We start from the raw sequence: 18,141 nt of genomic DNA, 5'->3' as shown, positions 1-18,141 counted from the left end.
GCGAGTCCTCATATGTAAAGGAGATTGTACAATCAGATTGTATAATATATGGCCAGCTTGGTCTAGTCTCCTATACTCAGACTTGTTGGTGATGACTTTTCCAGAAACGCCATCAGGATTTATCTGGTTGCCACGTCCTTGTCCGAACACGGGTCATTCCGGACTAAATACAGTATTCCTCTTTTGCAATAAAAAAAATCCTGCTTGCAAATTTTTAAATTGTGGGTGAAGTTCCCCTTTTTTTACCACGGGGGAGGGGGCTGCGCCAGTGCACTGGACTTGACTTGCTTCTTTAAAGTGAACCGGTCACTTTGTCCATTCCAGGTTCTCTTTATAGCCCACCTCCTCTGCTACTAATACTTGCCCTTCCCACGTTCCCCCGCTCTTCCGTTTGTCCTCCACAGCGCATGGCAGATAGCCTTGTGTAAGCACCATGTTGGCCCTGCCCCACCCATGTGACAGTATTTGGACCAGGTGATTGGTTACATAGTGACAGGTCACATGTTCTCCATATATGGAAGTACTGGGTATTTCTAGGGTTCTGGAGAGCGAGCTGTGGTGGGGGGTAAATTACTTTATCTCAGTGCCCTTTGGTCCAGTCTTCAGTAGAGATGCTCGGGCTGTTCTAGACATTGCAAAATGATAACTACACAAACATAATATCTGTACTGGGTTCAAACCACTAAGTGCAAGCTCTTGGGACAAACACAGCAGGGCTTTATCCCCAGAGCTGGCCCTGTAATAGACAGGACTTTTAATGTGTGACATCAGTTGGTCCGCGGATTGTGAAAGGTTGAGTGTTCTTGGCGCGGTCCCCATCGGATTTTGTGATAAAGGAGGAGATGGTTTGATTTCGGCTCGTTTATAACTGAAGTAACAGTCTGGGCTCATGCCAGAGACGGCTCTGTGTCATCATAACGGGTCATTCCGGATTTCTGTTACCGCTGGTGACAAGGACCAAAACCGTTTTCATACTTTTCTAGAATATATTTCATACTCTTTTTTTATTATATATTTCATACATTTTTATATTTTACATGTTTGTAATGTATTTCATACTTAATTATATTTTATACATTTTTATAATATATTTCATACATATTTTTTATACTATATTTCATATATATTTTTATATTTGATGCATCGTTTTTTAGGATATATTTAATTTTGGTGGCCCCAGAAAAACAAATAGTTTCAGTTTGTTTTTTCTTTAAATAGGGAAAAGTGATGGAATAAAAGAAATGCTAAAATATTTGCATTTCTCATGTATTATAATGATGAATGAAGCTGACAGTATAGTGAGGGGGTCCTGGGCTCATATTCCCGACCCGGCTGTACAGACTCGCCGTCCCTTCTGGGCATTTCCATGTTTTCTGATATGAACTGCTCTTCCTGCGTTCGCTTCCTCTTCTTCTTCGAGGATCAATTTGGAGATACTAAAGTCACCCAGAGGTGGAAGAGAAGATTGCTGAAGCAAAACATCACACCACCCGTGCCGAACTTCACTCAGCACGCTAACCTGCAGGCTAAAACTCAGCATGTGAACAAGTCCTAATTCCAGTCAAAAAGTTTTTTTTGTCTTCGTTGAATAGAGCAGGTAAGTGTTAAATCAGGTCACTCTGAGTGTCCCCAATGGGAAGATGTCCCCTATTTGCTGTTCTGGTGACTATGTTCTCTCTGGTGCAGAAAGTGAAGGTAAATCTCCATCAGGGGCAGGAAGTGAGGGTAATTCTCCATCAGGGGCAGGAAGTGAGAGAAAATCTCCATTAGGGGCCGGAAGTGAGGGTAATTCTCCATCAGGGGCAGGAAGTGAGAGTAAATCTCCATTAGGGGAGGAAGTGAGGGTAATTCTCAATTAGGGGCAGGAAGTGAGAGTACATCTCCATTAGGGGAGGAAGTGAGAGTTAACCTACATTAGGGGCAGTAAGTGAGAGTTAATCTCCATTAGGGGCAGGAAGTGAGAGAAAATCTCCATTAGGGGCCGGAAGTGAGGGTAAATCTACATTAGGGGCAGGAAGTGAGGGTAAATCTCCATTAGGGGCAGGAAGTGAGAGAAAATCTCCATTAGGGGCCGGAAGTGAGGGTAAATCTACATTAGGGGCAGGAAGTGAGGGTAAATCTCCATTAGGGGCAGGAAGTGAGAGTTAATCTCCATTAGGGGCAGGAAGTGAGAGGAAATCTCCATTAGGGGCTGGAAGTGAGGGTAAATCTACATTAGGGGCAGAAAGTGAGGGTAAATCTACATTAGGGGGAGGAACTGAAAGTAAATTTCCATTGTAGCAGGAAGTGAGGGTAAATCCTCATTAGGGACAGGACGTGAGAGTAAATCTCCATCAGGGAAACAGCAATTAACCCAACTTACTATATAAAAAAAATAGTGATGTCTCTTTTAGAGAGATTTGCCCACATTTCCTGTCTCTGTGACAACATTAGCAGGAAGCGATGGGTAAATCTTGCAAAGGGGGACAAAGACAGAAATAAAAAGCTGAGGAAGGTAGTACTGCTTCTCCGATCCACGCACAGCACAAATGTGTTTTCACTTGAATTCCACATTCCCAGGAAATTGCAGGAGAAGCATTGAGGAGCTTCCTGTGTAGCTCTGCCACGTGTGACGGAGAGTGATGGAGCGGAGTGCTGAAAAGTGAACAAGGTGAAGGATCTGAACCCACGCTGAGCTATGGCCACACACCTATCAGTATGATCAATCAGTGGGGCTGATGAAGATGATCGAATTGAATAAGAATCATAAACCGCAGACCTCCATGTGATGGAGTTTGTAAGCTGTCGATGGATTTGCTGTCATGTGACAGACTTTTATTGATTGTCTCCGATCACACGAATATCTGTGCGTTTATATGGGACAACCGATCATCGTACAGATCAATCAAATGATCGTTATCGGTGGATCATTTCTGATCGTATGTTCATGTGATATCCTATGCGTGTTGCATCGTTCGATGATGACATTTGGGAAATGACGGATCAATATGACCACCTTTAGGAGCGCAGAGTCTCCGCGTCATTCTCTTCTATTTGCAGTTTCACATCCTGAAACAGAAGCAGACACAGATCAGTCCCGGGGGGGATTGGGTGGGTTCGCCGGCCTTCATCTTCAGCTCTCCACGTTTCATCCCTCCTGATGTGTTCTACACTGAGCAGGGTTGTCACGGGACAGGGACTCTTGGTACTATTCTGTGGTTTTTGAGGGTTTTATTGCTATAAAGAGCTCCTGACACCACCCTGGCACTTCCTGTCTTGTGCACAGATGTGTGCTGTGCCATTGTTTGCACTTCTTATTTATTTCTTGTTACTTAGTTACATTTCTTTACTGCTGGTATTCTTATAAAGTTCCTTTTCGTTATCTAAGCTGTAAAGACAGGAAACATACGCAGGACTCTTAAAGTGGACCTAGCATCTGATATTGCATGCATGCTACTCTTCCAGATATGTATTACATCTCACAGAGATCACAGTATTCCCCAGGACAATGCCTTCATCTGCTTTTATCTCCAGAAGGATGGCACCATCTTTGTTCAGGCATCATCGAGTCATTGTCTACACCCTGGACTGAGACACCAGCTCACAGATGATATAATCATGTTAATTCTGTGCAGTTCACAAATGTCTTACATGGATCAGCCCCTGCTACAACCTCTCACCTTGTGACTTGTTACAAAGTTAAATTGTTGCAGTCTGATCACTGGGGGAGAGGAGACTGAGGAAATGCTTCCTCCTGCCTGCAGCAAATTGATGACATCATCTCAGTCTAGGCACAGTCAGAGGACTGGAGATCAAGGACGGCTATTTTATTCATAAAAACATATAATTAATGAAAAGGTGTTTGGGCAGAAGTTCCACTTTGATACATTTTATTTGAAGGTGGAGGATGAGATAACTGTGATAAGTGTTGGACCATTAGCCCTTCCTGACTGTGTATGAGTAGCTGACACTGACATCTGGAAGGTGCTGGACCCCCTCTGAACACCATATTTAGGGCTGTACAGAAGTAGCAGTCACAGAGCCTTTGCTATAATGATGGCCGTGTCATCAGGGAGAGGATACTTATGTTCTTCCTGTGTCTGTTCGGCCTCATTGAGTCCCAGTCCCTATTTAGTCCCTTTTTAGGAGAGTCAAATAGGATTAGCGACCCAGCAACTTTTTACAAAAGAACCCAGCAGACTTTTACAGGTTGGGTCAGCAGTCTGCTGTGAGGTGACAAGTTCATTCCATCTTCTGTGGAACAAAAGCCCTCTTGGGCTCAGTTATTTTTCATACTTTGTGATTTTCTTACGCATGTGCCTGTGTTCTGTTTTCTGTGTCTGTACTTACTTTGAAGTTTTTGTCTGCTAGCTTTTCATGTTCTTTCCCTTTTTCATTCCTTTGGTGTGCTGTGTTTATCATAGTCTGCCCTGCGTTCCCCCATTCAGCATTTTCTGTTCTCTTTTTTTTTTTTAAATCTCTGTTCTGTATCTTTCCATCGTCTACTAATGCATTTCAATTCCTTTGTTCTTCATCCTCTGCAGTCCTTTTGCTTTCAGTTTTGTTTTCTGCTTTTCATTGATCTTTTTATCTCCCTTCCTCTGCATTTTCTTTTTCTTCTCCCTTTCTGTTTTTATTTTCCATTTTTTTGGGGAAAAGCTGCTCTCTTTCCTCTGCTATATTTTTTCCCTCTCCCCAGTCCCTTCATTCTGTCTCCCTTTTATTTTCTGTTTACCTCTTTCTCTCACCCTGTTGTTCCTCGTTTTCTTGCCATCCCTTTTGATCTGCTCTCTGTTTGTCCTGTTTGCTTCCTCTTTCCTACAATCGCTTCCTCCTCTGTCCTCTATCCTCCTGTCCTCCTCTGTTCTTCGGTCCTCTTCTGGTCTCTGGTCTTGTTCAGCTCTCCCTTGCTCCTCTGCTCTTCTGCTCTCCCTTGCTCTTCTGCTCTCCCTTGCTCTTCTGCTCCCCCTTGCTCTTCTGCTCCCCCTTGCTCTTCTGCCCCCCCTTGCTCTTCTGCCCCCCCTTGCTCTTCTGCTCTCCCTTGCTCTTCTGCTCTCCCTTGCTCTTCTGCTCTCCCTTGCTCTTCTGCTCTTCTGCTCTCCCTTGCTCTTCTGCTTTCCCTTGCTCTTCTGCTTTCCCTTGCTCTTCTGCTTTCCCTTGCTCTTCTGCTTTCCCTTGCTCCTCTGCTCTCCAGTCCTACTTCTTCCCTCTCCGGTCTTCTGCTCTCTGTTCCTACTCTGCACTCCATTGCCCTTTATTATGTGTTCTCCCTTTTACCTTTTGTTCTCCCGTCCTCCTCTGCTGTCCCTTACCTCTCTGCTCCCCCAACTCTCTGCGCTTTCTCCCATTCTCTGTTCTCTCTTTTCCTCTCCTGTTCTTTTCATCTTTTTTTCTCCACTCTCTCTCTCTCTTTTCTCTCTCTTTTTCACTTTCCCTTTTTACCCATTCCCCCTTTCCTTCTGCTACCCTTTTCCTTTAATCTCCTTCGCTCTACTCTGCTCTTATTTTCACTCTGCTCTCCATTTCTGTTCATTTTTTTAAACACCTTCTAGTTTAACTCGTGTCTTTCCAATAATTAAGGGAGTCATGATATAAATCTTCTCGTTCAAACGCCTGAACTGTGTTTGGTGGCTTGTAGTGCCCGCTCTGCAAACTGTCCCCCTCTGAAGGTGAGGTGTGCAAGTGGACTTAGTGGTGTGAGAGCTGCAGGTGGGCAGTATGGTAATGTCCGCAGACAGAAGGCAAGGCAGTGGCAAAGTTCTCTGAAGAATTCTAAGTTCTGAAAATGGTTACTGCTTTTTTTAATCCTATGCAGCCATATAGCCCAGCAATGTGTAGGGAAACAAGACTATGTGTGATAACTTTACAAAACTTTGGGAATAGCTATATATTTGTGTATTTAACTCTCTGGCTGGAGCCCCCCTTTAATGCCTTGTATGGGGTCACCTGGTCCTGGCATGTGAGGCTTGTAATTCTTTGATTATAGACTACAAAAGGAATCTGATCAAGTTAATTGTGCCCTGCAGTATATCCGACAAGGACAGAAAGTGGGGTTTTGAGAGCACCAAACGAACTTACTCCACAAAGAAATTCATATAAAAAAGTTAGTTTTAAATAAATTCATTTAAAACAAAGGCTAGATATGCAATCCAAATTAAAAACAGCTAATTAGATCGCTCCCTGTGTGCTCTCTCCATATGTCCCCTTCCTACAGCATGATTAAGTCATAACAAAATAAGTGCATAGTTTAAGAAACAATCTGATATTACAGACGATCAAGGATAAGGGATAACAATTCACTAGAAGCTTAAATGCTGTATGGAGTTGGTGGAGGTTCATAAATGGAGGAGCTGATACGACGTTTCGCGCACCCAGGCGCTTCTTCAGGTACAGGAGGTATCAATTTTTGTGCTCTGATGTGTATATGTGTCTGGGCGGGTCTGGTCGAGCTACGCCCCTGCGTAGTCCCCCCTAAAAATAGGAGGGGTACTATGTCGGTCAAATCCCAATATTGAGTTTTAGGGGTAAGAAAAAGGAAGAAAAACACAACATAAACGAGGTGTTTAAGTCAATCAGGCTGATGGCCACACAGTTTGAGGAAGCGAAAAAGCGGAAAAGGCATGAACCGAGCAGAAGTCTCTGTCTGCTTGTCTTCCAAAATTAGGTCCTCCGATAACCCCTACGCCACCCACATCTACTACCGCTGCCTCCCGGCCGCAGACTGAAGACCGGCAGCATTTAAGCTTCTAGTGAATTGTTACCCCTTATCCTTGATCGTCTGTAATATCAGATTGTTTCTTAAACTATGCACTTATTTTGTTATGACTTAATCATGCTGTAGGAAGGGGACGTATGGAGAGAGCACACAGGGAGCAATCTAATTAGCTGTTTTTAATTTGGATTGCATATCTAGCCTTTGTTTTAAATGAATTTAATTAAAACTAACTTTTTTATATGAATTTCTTTGTGGAGTAAGTTCGTTTGGTGCTCTCAAAACCCCACTTTCTGTCCTTGTCGAATTTAAATTCTAGGGGTGTGGCACCTACTATTCGGACCCAGATCGAAAACCATCCTCTATATTTACCCTGCAGTATATCTGTGATGGCACTTTTACACAAAGGAAATGCAGGTTTGAACTGAACTGTATATTAAATCCGGAATCCAGCTTATACAGCAGCTTTACTGTGCTCATGTTGCCAACTAAGCACGATTTGCCTCTTGTAATATAGAAGCCACACAAAGACCCTCTGAGGGAGCGTCTGGCCTCCTGTCACCCTGGTCTGTTCAGACTCCCTCTGTGGAAATGTAGAGGCCGGTGCGGACACTTGGTCATTGTTAGATGGGCTGGAGTCATCTAGAAGAATATGGTTTCTGCAGCTCCAAGGATAAAGATTTAGGCCCCATTCACACCTGACCGTTTTGTAGCGCGTCCTACGCTCGATGAACGCTCTACAAAACGGTCAAAAAAATAAATAGCATTGTAGTCAATGGTATCGTTCCCACCTGTCCGTATTTCCGCCCGTCCCGAACGCACTACAAAACGGCCCACGCATGAAAAGGTCCCGGAGCGTTTTTTGCTGCGTATTGGTCCGTTTTGTAGGGCGTATTGGTCCATTTGTATACTGCCAAGTAGCCTTTGGAATCGCGCGACGGTCGCGCGACTTTTTTACCGCGAATCACGGTTAAAAAAACGCGTGACGGTCGCGCATATTACAATACGCATAGGTGTGAATGGGGCCTTAGAGAGGTGGAAGCCAACTGCTCAATGGCAGGATGCAAGGTAGAGCCAGCTTTGTCCCTGCTGCCACGATTAGTCAGGGGCCCCAGTGTTACCGCTAGGTTGGCTGGGTCCACCTACTTAGCTGTGCACCATAATGAGCCTCCGCTATTGACCAGGAACGAGGTGTGAATTCTGCAGCTTGGCTTTCCTAGGCTATGAACTGTCCCACAGAAAGCATATGTCCAAAAGAGTACAAAGTTGGCTTTCAAGAGCATTATCTGTAAAGCTGTAGTCAAGGCAGTACCAGGACCGGATCCAGACACCTTAGTCATAGTGTATAGTGACAAGTTGCTTCACCTCTAGCAGCCGCCTTTCCCTTAAAGTGACATTAAACCCTCAGATTTTTTAACATAAAACAATAGTGTAATGTGTGCCTTACTGTAATCCATGGTTGTTTCCCTTCTCTTTGCTGCTCTTCCTTTTAAATCCGTATCTCTTCTCATGCTAGGCAGAACTTCTGTTTTGCAGCAGACTGCCTTGTCTCTGGAATGGTACATGGTGTCTGTGCATAGGTATGCAACCTGAGCTAGCACTTCAGGAAGAGGCACTCAGCTGCAAAGAGAAGTTCTCCCCCAGCATGAGAAGAGATAAGGATTTAAAAGGAAGAGCAGCAAAGAGAAGGGAAACAACCATGGATTACAGTAAGGCACACATTACAGTATTGGTTTATGTTAAAAAATCTGAGGGTTTAATGTCACTTTAAGGCCAGTGTGCCTATCAGTACATGGATACCCCCAGGACTTAAACTATACACTCTGGCTATAAATGTTGCAGGAACAAAGGAGTAGTACTGACTCGTGACAGAACAAAATATATTAACCACAATCAAGATAGCAGACAGGATCTGGATACAGACTATAAGCCAGGAACTGGTTACAAGACAAATACAGGACGCAAGACGGAACAGGATTCAGGAAATAAGACAGGTACAGGATTCAAGACAGGACTAGGATGCAAGATACAAGATCAGGATATATAAGGCAAGATAACGGCTTGTGCAGACAGGACTAAACTGAACTATCACAAACCCAGAGCCCTGGGGGATTGTGATGTGTAAATAAAGTGCCACTAACCAATCCCCAGACTGAGGGGTGTATGGCCAGGCTCATCATCCCACCTCTGATGGAGAGGTGCTGAAGGTGTATGGCCAGGCTAATTATCCCACATCTGATGGAGAGGTGCTGAAGGTGTATGGCCAGGCTCATTATCCCACATCTGATGGAGAGGTGCTGAAGGTGTACGGCCAGGCTCATTATCCCACATCTGATGGAGAGGTGCTAAAGGTGTATGGCCAGGCTCAATATCCCACAGCTGATGGAGAGGTGCTGAAGGTGTATGGCCAGGCTCATTATCCCACAGCTGATGGAGAGGTGCTGAAGGTGGATGGCCAGGCTCATTATCCCACATCTGATGGAGAGGTGCTGAAGGTGTATGGCCAGGCTCATTATCCCACCTCTGATGGAGAGGTGCTGATGGTGTATGGCCAGGCTCATTATCCCACATCTGATGGAGAGGTGCTGATGGTGTATGGCCAGGTTCAATAGCCCACAGCTCACAAAATGACTGGAATAGGCGCAGTGGCAACAGGCAACCACTAGAAGAAGCTGGTAGCTTGCGACAGGCAAAGGGGCCTTAGACATACTCCAAACAGGCAGCGTGCAGGCAGAGTTGTAAACCGGCCAGGGTGGACACTTCTAGGCCATGGCTCTCAGGCTTGCCCTGCTTCAGGCAGATGAACAAAATACTTAGTCACTTGCCAAGAGCATAGCTTGGAAATTTGTACTCAAGGCTGGTAGAGTTGTAAAAAGGTCAGGGCAGGTAGCAAATACGGAACCGAATCCAGAGGCCAGAGTCTTACCCAGAATGACAGCAGTAATCACAGAACCGGATACCATGGCACCCTACTGTTCTAGTGCACTGAGCGGGATTTCTGTATGATACTTTGTGATGTCAGATGTCCAGCTGTGCACAATGCTGTATTCTGTATTAAGAACAGTAGAAGGAGCCTCGTGTTCATGGTTGGTCATTGTTTCATTCTCCTCAGTTACTTGTTACCACCACTTCTGACTTTCTCTTTTCATTCCTAGGGGTACTGTAAACCATGAGCTCTCCAAACTGTTCAACCAACTCTGGGATGCCGATGTGAGCCGCATGAATCCCGGCAAAGATTACCGCATCTCACTGCAGGTACGTTTGTTGGTGGCAGAATGTAGGATGAAGATTTGTATCCTCCACACACATATGGACCACATTTGTTCTGGAAGTGAATGATCCGTACTGTCACCCCTACAGGGAAAAGCTGGATACGTACCAGCCGGGAGCAAACAGGCCAGAGACAGCGCCCACTACCCGCTCTTCCAGTATGTGGACGAAGAGAAGCTGAAAAGCAGGAAAACATTTGCTAGTAAGTCTCTGTAGTCTTGTAGGCCTTCAGACGTCTTCCAGTGGTATGAGGTGACTTGTGAATTGTTACTATGTTAAAAACAATTGGCCTGTCTGATTTGGACCTTGGTTTGTCCATAAGTTAAGTCCTCTCTACTACCTAACTTTACCATAAAATTCAGTGCCGTTCAGTGATCGACATTCCCATCGAACCAACATTTGGTTGGATATAGTTTTAAAGGGAAAGTTTAGTTCTTTGTATATATATATATTTTTTTTTATTTATTTATGTCCAGGACTAAAAAAAATATAATTTTTAGGGGTTTCTTTTAAGGTGAAGATAACACGCTGCATGTTAATGTTTTTATATGTACCTATTTTTGGCCAGCAGGTGGTGCTCTAGGATCTTTTCATATTTACCAGGAGTTGTAAAGTCCCAGCATATGCTCTCCTGTTATAACATCAGCATTGTAATAGGAATACACACTAGAGTTGTTTCTGATAATACAATCAAAGCTTAAAAAAACCCCTCTTATGTGTTGAATGATGCCTTCTGTCTGCCCATCACTTTCATCAACTTCCTGGATTCCCAGTGTGGTTTGCGTCTCTTTCCCTGCTGCTTGATGTGATGCAATCTCAATTTCCGAAGACTATATATCCCATTATGCATTGCTTCCAGCAAGCAATGATAATGTTACATTGTTCAGATGTTGCGTTGTAGTTCAGAAAGCAGGCTATGTGAGAGTGGTGGCACAAGGAAGCCCATATTCACAGAGCTGAGTGAAAAGTTGTCAGTGCATTGAGGAAATCCATCCTATGGGCATCTTCAATAAGTAAGTTTACACACTTCTAGATGGATATGGTTATTAGGAGCGGGATAGAGCCTATGGACATTCAATATAGAAATACAGATTTATATTTAGTTTTTGACCATAGATACTAGGGATGCATCGATACTGATACTAGTATCTGCATCAGTGCCGATACCGAGTATTTGGGCGAGTACCCGTACTCGGCCAAATGCTCCGATACCTCCCAGATACCGGAACTTCCGGTCAGAAGAAGATTTCCTCTGACCGGCAGTGCCGTAGGGGAACATGGGTCCGGCTTCCCGGGCAATCAGGAAGGCGGGTAGAGAGTAATGACCCGCCTCCTGGCTTCACGTTTGCCTGGGGAGCCGGCTCCATGTCAACGTAAGCACCGGTATCGTACCAAAAGCAAAATATCAGTACTCCTACTCGATACCGAAAAACCAGTATTAGTGCATCCCTAATAGATACCCATTAACAACATTGCCTTAAAAAGCCTGTTTGCAAACTCAGCAATTCGAGCTTAGATTATACAATTGCCTAAACGATTCAGAGGAGTGACCCCTCCAGCTGTTGTCGAACTACACATCCCATAAGGCATTGCAGGATTCTGACAGCATGACTCGCAGAGACATAATGGGATTTGTAGCTTTGCCACAGCTGGAGTGCAGAGGTTGCCCACTCCTGGTCTAAAACGTTCCTTCTGTCTTCATTTGAAGCTTTCATCTCTCTTTTGGACAATTACGAGATGTCCACCGGGGTGGCAGAAGTGGTCACGGCAGAAGAAATTGCAGAAATAAACCGCTTCCTGGACGCCATTTTGGAAACAAACGTGATGAAGGTAAACAAGCAACACACTTGCGTCTCTGTTAGTTCGGCTTCCTTTCGTGGCTGAGATGACTCCATCTTGTTTTCTTTCCCTATCAGATTACCCAAGAGTATCTGGTTAAGAAGAACAGGGCAAAACCAAGCCAGAAAGACTTCAAATCTCAGCTGTACAACATCTGGTTCCAGCTGTACAGCCGGGAGCCGGGGAAACGGTGAGCCCGGATATACACACCACATGCCATGCACCGGGGGTAGGCAAACTCCGGCCCTCCAGTTGTGGTGCAGCTACAAATCCCATTAGACTCTGACAGCCACAGACCTGACTCCCAGAGGCAGATGCATGATAAGATTTGTAGTTTCACCACAGATGGAGAGCCAGAGTTTGCCTACCCCTACCATACACAGTGTACATGACTCCTCAGTATTATCATTATTGACTCTCTGAATTTCACAGACTCACAATCTACATATTAATGTAATTTTTTTTTAAATTTACCTCTATACCTGAATGTTGCATTATGTCAAAATGCTACAAATCTAATTTGCAATTACACAATACGCTGTTGCCAATTACATCCTTAGTACATGTTTACTTTAAAAACAGCACACATTAAAAGCCCGTACGATCTGCCCACCTTGGAGGGGCAGATCGTACTTGCGATCATCGGAAACACGCCCCGCTGAGGGGCGGGCTTCCGATGACGGCAATGCAGAACGGGCAGTGTGCGCGTGCGCACACTGGCCCATTCCGCAGCTATCGGGCTAGCAGGCTAGAAACCCGCCGAGAATCGTACGATTCTCGGTGGGTTTTCGAGCATGTTGGCTCGACAAAAGACGTGCGACCGTACAGTAGAAACGGTCGCACGTCTTAGTTCACACTGCTCGGTTCTTGTACGATCGCGGGATTTCGCCCGATTCTCGTACGAGAATCGAGCCGTGTATGGGCACCTTTAGTGTATTGAGGATAGAAATTTGTAGTTTAGCCACTAGAGGGAGCTCTCATTGTGATCATGTTGCCTCTGTCCAGATCACATATCAACCACAGAGGGAGTGCATTGTTTTCTGCGAGTCAGCTGACTCATAAACTTGTAGTGTATGTGTAAAATATATATATAATAGATAATCAAAAGACAGAAAAAATTAACGATAAACGTAGGATGACAAACCCTGAACAGATCAGATATATACAACATACATGAATATTGTGATGTTCTGTAGATTCATAAAAAGTTCTGGTAGTGTGTCAGAAAAATGACAATCATCTCAAATGTTTTCCTTTCATGAGAGTTTTTAAAATTCCCTTTTAGTACTTTAATTTTGAGTTTTTGGATGGAGTTATAAAGGAACAAGCATGTAAAATGTGAAGGTCGTATTAAAAATGATTGTATTGAAATAATAAATAAATTAGAAATTTATTTTTTTAACCAGGAATTTAGAATGAATATTGCCTTTTACGCTTTACTGCAGAAACGACTCTTGCGGGTTTGAACACGTGTTTGTGGGCGAGTCAAAGCGAGGTCAGGAGATCATGGGTCTCCATAACTGGGTTCAGTTCTACCTGCAGGAAAAGAGAAACAACATAGACTACAAGGGTTTTGTGGCCCGACAGCACAAGAATCGGGTAAGAATACATTTAAAAAAAAAAAGAGAGAGACATGACCATAGAGATTCTCCTAGTTATTGTGCCAACAGTGGAACCAGTAGGACAAAAACACGTTCTAATGGTATTGGATATATCAGGTATTAGGTGTTAATGTTTGTTAGGTGAACATGTATGTCTGCAGTAAATGCACACTTCACTTTCCCATGTTTACCTCTTTTAAAAAGCTGCAAGTACAGAAATATAGCTTTTGATCTGCTGGAAACCCACTGAGCTCTTAACTTCTTGTAGTGGGCTGACAACACTTCCTCTGCTGCAGTAAGTTCCCAAGAAGTGTTGTCAGTTCCCACTATCCTCGCCCCTCTGTGTCCCTATCCACATGCAAACATTGATCTCTTTCCCAGCAAAATAATACTGCTGCTTTGATTCCAGAGAGCTTGCCCAGGTACTAGGTCCAGACTAGGGAAAGGGTTCTTGGGGGATGTAGTTGTGGTGGCATGCCTACACCAGTTGGAAGTGACCTGCCAGCAGCTGTCCCTGCAATAATTTTGCAAGCCTGGTGTTGATGTCAAAGGAGTAATAAAAGTTCTGGGACAAACTCTTGAGCAGCCGTCACTAAATGGCGGACCGCCGTCCAGACACGTACCAAGTGGCGGTTCTGTCCGGACAACAATCGCCGATCAGTGCTCAGTTATAACTCTGACTGTGAATACACGGCCACCTAGCCTCCTGCTAGTACCACTAATGTCCTAGCAATCAGTGACGTTAGGCGGGCCGCCTGTAGGAGATACAGCCAGCCCTGCCATACCGGGCCTGGTTCCCCACCACCACTTGCTCCACTCCACCCCCTGGGCTTGTTTTCTGGTTCCTACGACCTAAAGGCTCAGGACCACAGCAGAGGGTGTCAGAATGGAGAGCAGGATCAGACCGAGGAACTTCTATTCTATAAAAAAAAAAAAGAACTTGATAAGTAAAAAAAATAAAAATTAAAAAAAAAACAATCGTGCCACCCCTGCCATCTGATTCAAATGAACACAAGCACCTAAGGCATGCATGTGTATGTAAACAAGGAAGGGCGGGGGGGTTCTAACATTAAATTAAGAATATAAACAGTGAAATGTGCCGCAATTGGTGCCTCAGCATTTTGCCTGGGAACACACGCCAGCAGCTGTGTGTTGTAGTGCACCTGCTGGTGTGAATGCAGCCTAAATGGCGGACCGCGGTACAGACCATTCTGTCTGGACTGTGATTCGGACCTTGGCTCGATGAAAATTTTACTCACTGGACCTACCTGAATTATAATTCACTACCCCCAACTATAATTGGGGGTAAATTTGGTTAATGCCTGGACATAAGTACTTGGATCCACCTGGTCCATTTCAGCATTCAGATAATGCCAAAGACATATGAACGCCCAGCTTCGGCAGATAACTTTTGGCCATATAATGTGTGAGGTCTGTAGTGGGTCCCCAAACTAGGGAGGCCAAACAAATGTTTAAAATCCTTGAAACTTGTAGAAGCAGGGAGGGCTGAAGAAATTAGAAAGTAGCTAGTGTAACTGGAAGGGTTCAAACCTAAGACCCCAGCACTACAAGGCAAAACGCGTAACCCCTGAGCCACCTTACTACTCTATAGATCTGTGTCACACCTCAGTATACCAAAATGACAACCCCTCTTTGGGGCCAGTAAGGAAATCCTAACCATAAAACATGCAACAGTAAAAGATGATGGAGAAAGTAAATGAGTCCAACAGGCTTAGGTTGTCCAATGGTAAGCCCCCCTGTGACCTCATTTAGAGGGTGATGTCAGTGTTCCTCGTACTCACTGCTGGTTCTCTTCTTATGCCAGCCTGATGAAGACGACCAAGTGTTGAACCTGCAGTTCAGCTGGAAGGACATGGTAAAACCGGTGGGCAGCAGCTTCATTGGCGTCAGCCCTGAATTTGAATTTGCTGTCTACACCATCGTGTTCCTGATGTCCCAGGAGAAGGTCACTAAGGAGGTCGTGCGGGTGGAGGAGTACGAGCTGCAGATTGTTGTCAACCGCCATGGCCGATACATCGGAACAGCCTACCCAGCCTTACTAAGCAGTAACAATCCCGACTTGTACTGAAAAGCTGCATCCTGCCCCCTAGTGGCCAGGAAACGCAGAACCATGTAGCATAGCATATCCCCAGACATGTTACTGCTGTCACCTAAGCTAAATGATGTGAGCCATGATTATTCTTGCCTCTCGCTTTATGAGAATATAGTCAATACGTTCACTAGGAACATTATTAAGGCGTTTTGGGTCAAATGCCTCAGTGGTGGCATGTGATTGTTGGGCATCATTCCTGTGACAGTTCTATTCCAGATCCACCCTCCTATACAAGGAGGAAAATAAGGTCAGTTACTATATTTGATCAGAGCTGCTGTAATTGGGGCCGCGCTCAGGTCTTTTTACAAAATGGTATGAAATATTTCCTATTTTCACACTGGCCCTGATTCATCAAGCTGCAGTATTGTTTAACCCCTTCCCACCCACCATTTGTATCTTAACATCCCACAGCATGATGCCCTGTGCTGGGAATACATCCCTACTTTGAGAGCCACAAGATGACAGTGCAGCTGGTGGCTTTCATTTCTGACTGTCACTGACAGCTGGAACCACTCGGGCCCGAGGCAGACCTGAGCGATCTGGGACGCGTGTCGCAGGATTGCGCGGCCCTGTACAATTGCAGACAGCAACTGCTGCCACGGCCCCATTGATTTCAATGGGGTACATCCACGGGGCAATCGTAGAAAAAAGGCACATGTACCTTTTTTTTGCGATACACAACACTCAGCTGTTCAGATGCACGGGCGGAATTGCGGCGGGAAACCGTGCAATGCGACTGGGGTGCCATTAGGAAATAATGGCACCCTCAGCGCGACCGTCAGTGATGGAAGACTCTGTGACTGCGCGCCAATCCGCGTGATATTGTGCACGTTTGCCGTGTGGTCAGGTGTACTCCGGCCCTCAATGTGGTCACTGATATTTGACCAGTATGTCAGCATGAATACATGTTGGCTTGAGGTTTCATTAAAACAAATTTTAAAAAGCCTGCAGATGAACACTGCCACTTTCAGTGCCATCTGTTTAATACTGTAATTATCAGATTACAGTATCAAGAAAATAGTAAATTAATTAAAACATAGGGCATGTCAAAGTGGCCTTTCAGTCAATATTATTGGCTATCATTTTAGAATGCCTTAAGTGCAATTTCATATATAGCTTGATGAGTCAGTGCCAATGTGAATCTTTAAATAAATATAATCTTCTTTTTTCTTTTTTTCTTTTTTTTCCTATTGTGTATATTTGAAAACTTACTTGACAGACCAAAGACTTTTACCTCGTGCCTTGAAACATTTCAAAGAGTTGAATCATTTCTAATGAAGGCAATTTGCATGTAGCAGATTTTTAATGTGAAACGTTGGATTAGATTGCAAAGTGTTCAGTTGTAAAAGACAATATACATTTCAAGAACAATAAACAATTCGAATGTTTTACTGAGTTGGTGTGTTTGAAACGTTGTTACTATTGTCCAAAATGCTGCCGCATGTTCCCATGATGAATTTCTCTTCTTTGCTCCCTTTTGGTTTGGTAAATATTAGGGATGCACCGATACCAATATTAATATCGGTATTGGTGCAGATGCCGAGTATTTGGGCGAGTACTCATGACGAGTTAGCATGGAGCCGGCTTCCCGGCCAATCAGGAAGCCAGGCGCTGCATCATTACATGGCGACCGGCTTCCTGATTGGCCAGAAAGCCGGCTCCATGCTTTCTCGTCACATAGTGACGAGAAGCATGGGGACGGCTTCCCTACTAATCGGGAAGCTGGGTGGCGAGTCTTTACATGCCGCTCGGCTTCCCGGCTAATCAGGAACCAAGGTGGCGAGTCATTACACGCTGCCTGGCTTCCTTAATGTGACTATCAGTATCGGCGAGTACCCGTAGAAAAATATATCGGTACTCGAAATACCGGTATCGGTGCATCCCTAGTAAATATAACATTGGCGGCGTTATGTTATAGCTGTTCAATACGGGCCAAAAAAAAAACCTATTGATCCTGCCAGAAATCAAAGGAGCTGATAACGTGTTGTTCTTTCTGGCTCTGCTGAATTTGTCAGTTACATTGTTCCTGGCTATCTCTGTGTGCTATAGAACATCCCTTCTATGTCCCTGGCTATCTATGTGTGCTATAGAACATCCCTTCTATGTCCCTGGCTATGTGTGCTATAGAACATCCCTTCTATGTCCCTGGCTATCTCTGTGTGCTATAGAACATCCCTTCTATGTTCCTGGCTATCTCTGTGTGCTATAGAACATCCCTTCTATGTTCCTGGCTATCTCTGTGTGCTATAGAACATCCCTTCTATGTCCCTGGCTATCTCTGTGTGCTATAGAACATCCCTTCTATGTTCCTGGCTATCTCTGTGTGCTATAGAACATCCCTTCTATGTTCCTGGCTATCTATGTGTGCTATAGAACACCCCTTCTATGTTCCTGGCAATCTCTGTGTGCTATAGAACATCCCTTCTATGTTCCTGGCTATCTCTGTGTGCTATAGAACATCCCTTCTATATCCCTGGCTATCTCTGTGTGCTATAGAACACCCCTTCTATGTTCCTGGCAATCTCTGTGTGCTATAGAACATCCCTTCTATGTTCCTGGCTATCTCTGTGTGCTATAGAACACCCCTTCTATGTTCCCGGCTATCAATGTGTATTATAGAACACCCC

The 18,141-nt window shown here is 44.5% G+C and overlaps 1 protein-coding gene across 1 annotated transcript in view; it reads left to right on the top strand.

The window, feature by feature from the left end:
- Nucleotides 1-15,510, top strand: part of LOC108804623 (poly(U)-specific endoribonuclease-B) — a 15,611-nt gene extending 101 nt beyond the window's left edge. Inside the window, exons 2-7 of the mRNA XM_018576449.1 lie at nucleotides 9,847-9,946; nucleotides 10,052-10,163; nucleotides 11,670-11,791; nucleotides 11,878-11,990; nucleotides 13,246-13,399; nucleotides 15,227-15,510. Coding sequence (XP_018431951.1) covers nucleotides 9,847-9,946; nucleotides 10,052-10,163; nucleotides 11,670-11,791; nucleotides 11,878-11,990; nucleotides 13,246-13,399; nucleotides 15,227-15,490 — 865 coding nt within the window. The 3' untranslated portion in view covers nucleotides 15,491-15,510. The remainder of the gene's footprint in view (nucleotides 1-9,846; nucleotides 9,947-10,051; nucleotides 10,164-11,669; nucleotides 11,792-11,877; nucleotides 11,991-13,245; nucleotides 13,400-15,226) is intronic.
- Nucleotides 15,511-18,141: the final 2,631 nt, after the last annotated feature.

The sequence above is a fragment of the Nanorana parkeri genome, unplaced genomic scaffold, assembly GCF_000935625.1.
Source record: "Nanorana parkeri isolate BGI_ZX_2015 unplaced genomic scaffold, ASM93562v1 scaffold67, whole genome shotgun sequence".
Taxonomy (NCBI): domain Eukaryota; kingdom Metazoa; phylum Chordata; class Amphibia; order Anura; family Dicroglossidae; genus Nanorana; species Nanorana parkeri.
The sequence above is the reverse complement of the archived record's forward strand: the minus strand, read 5'-3'. Positions and strand labels throughout refer to the sequence as shown.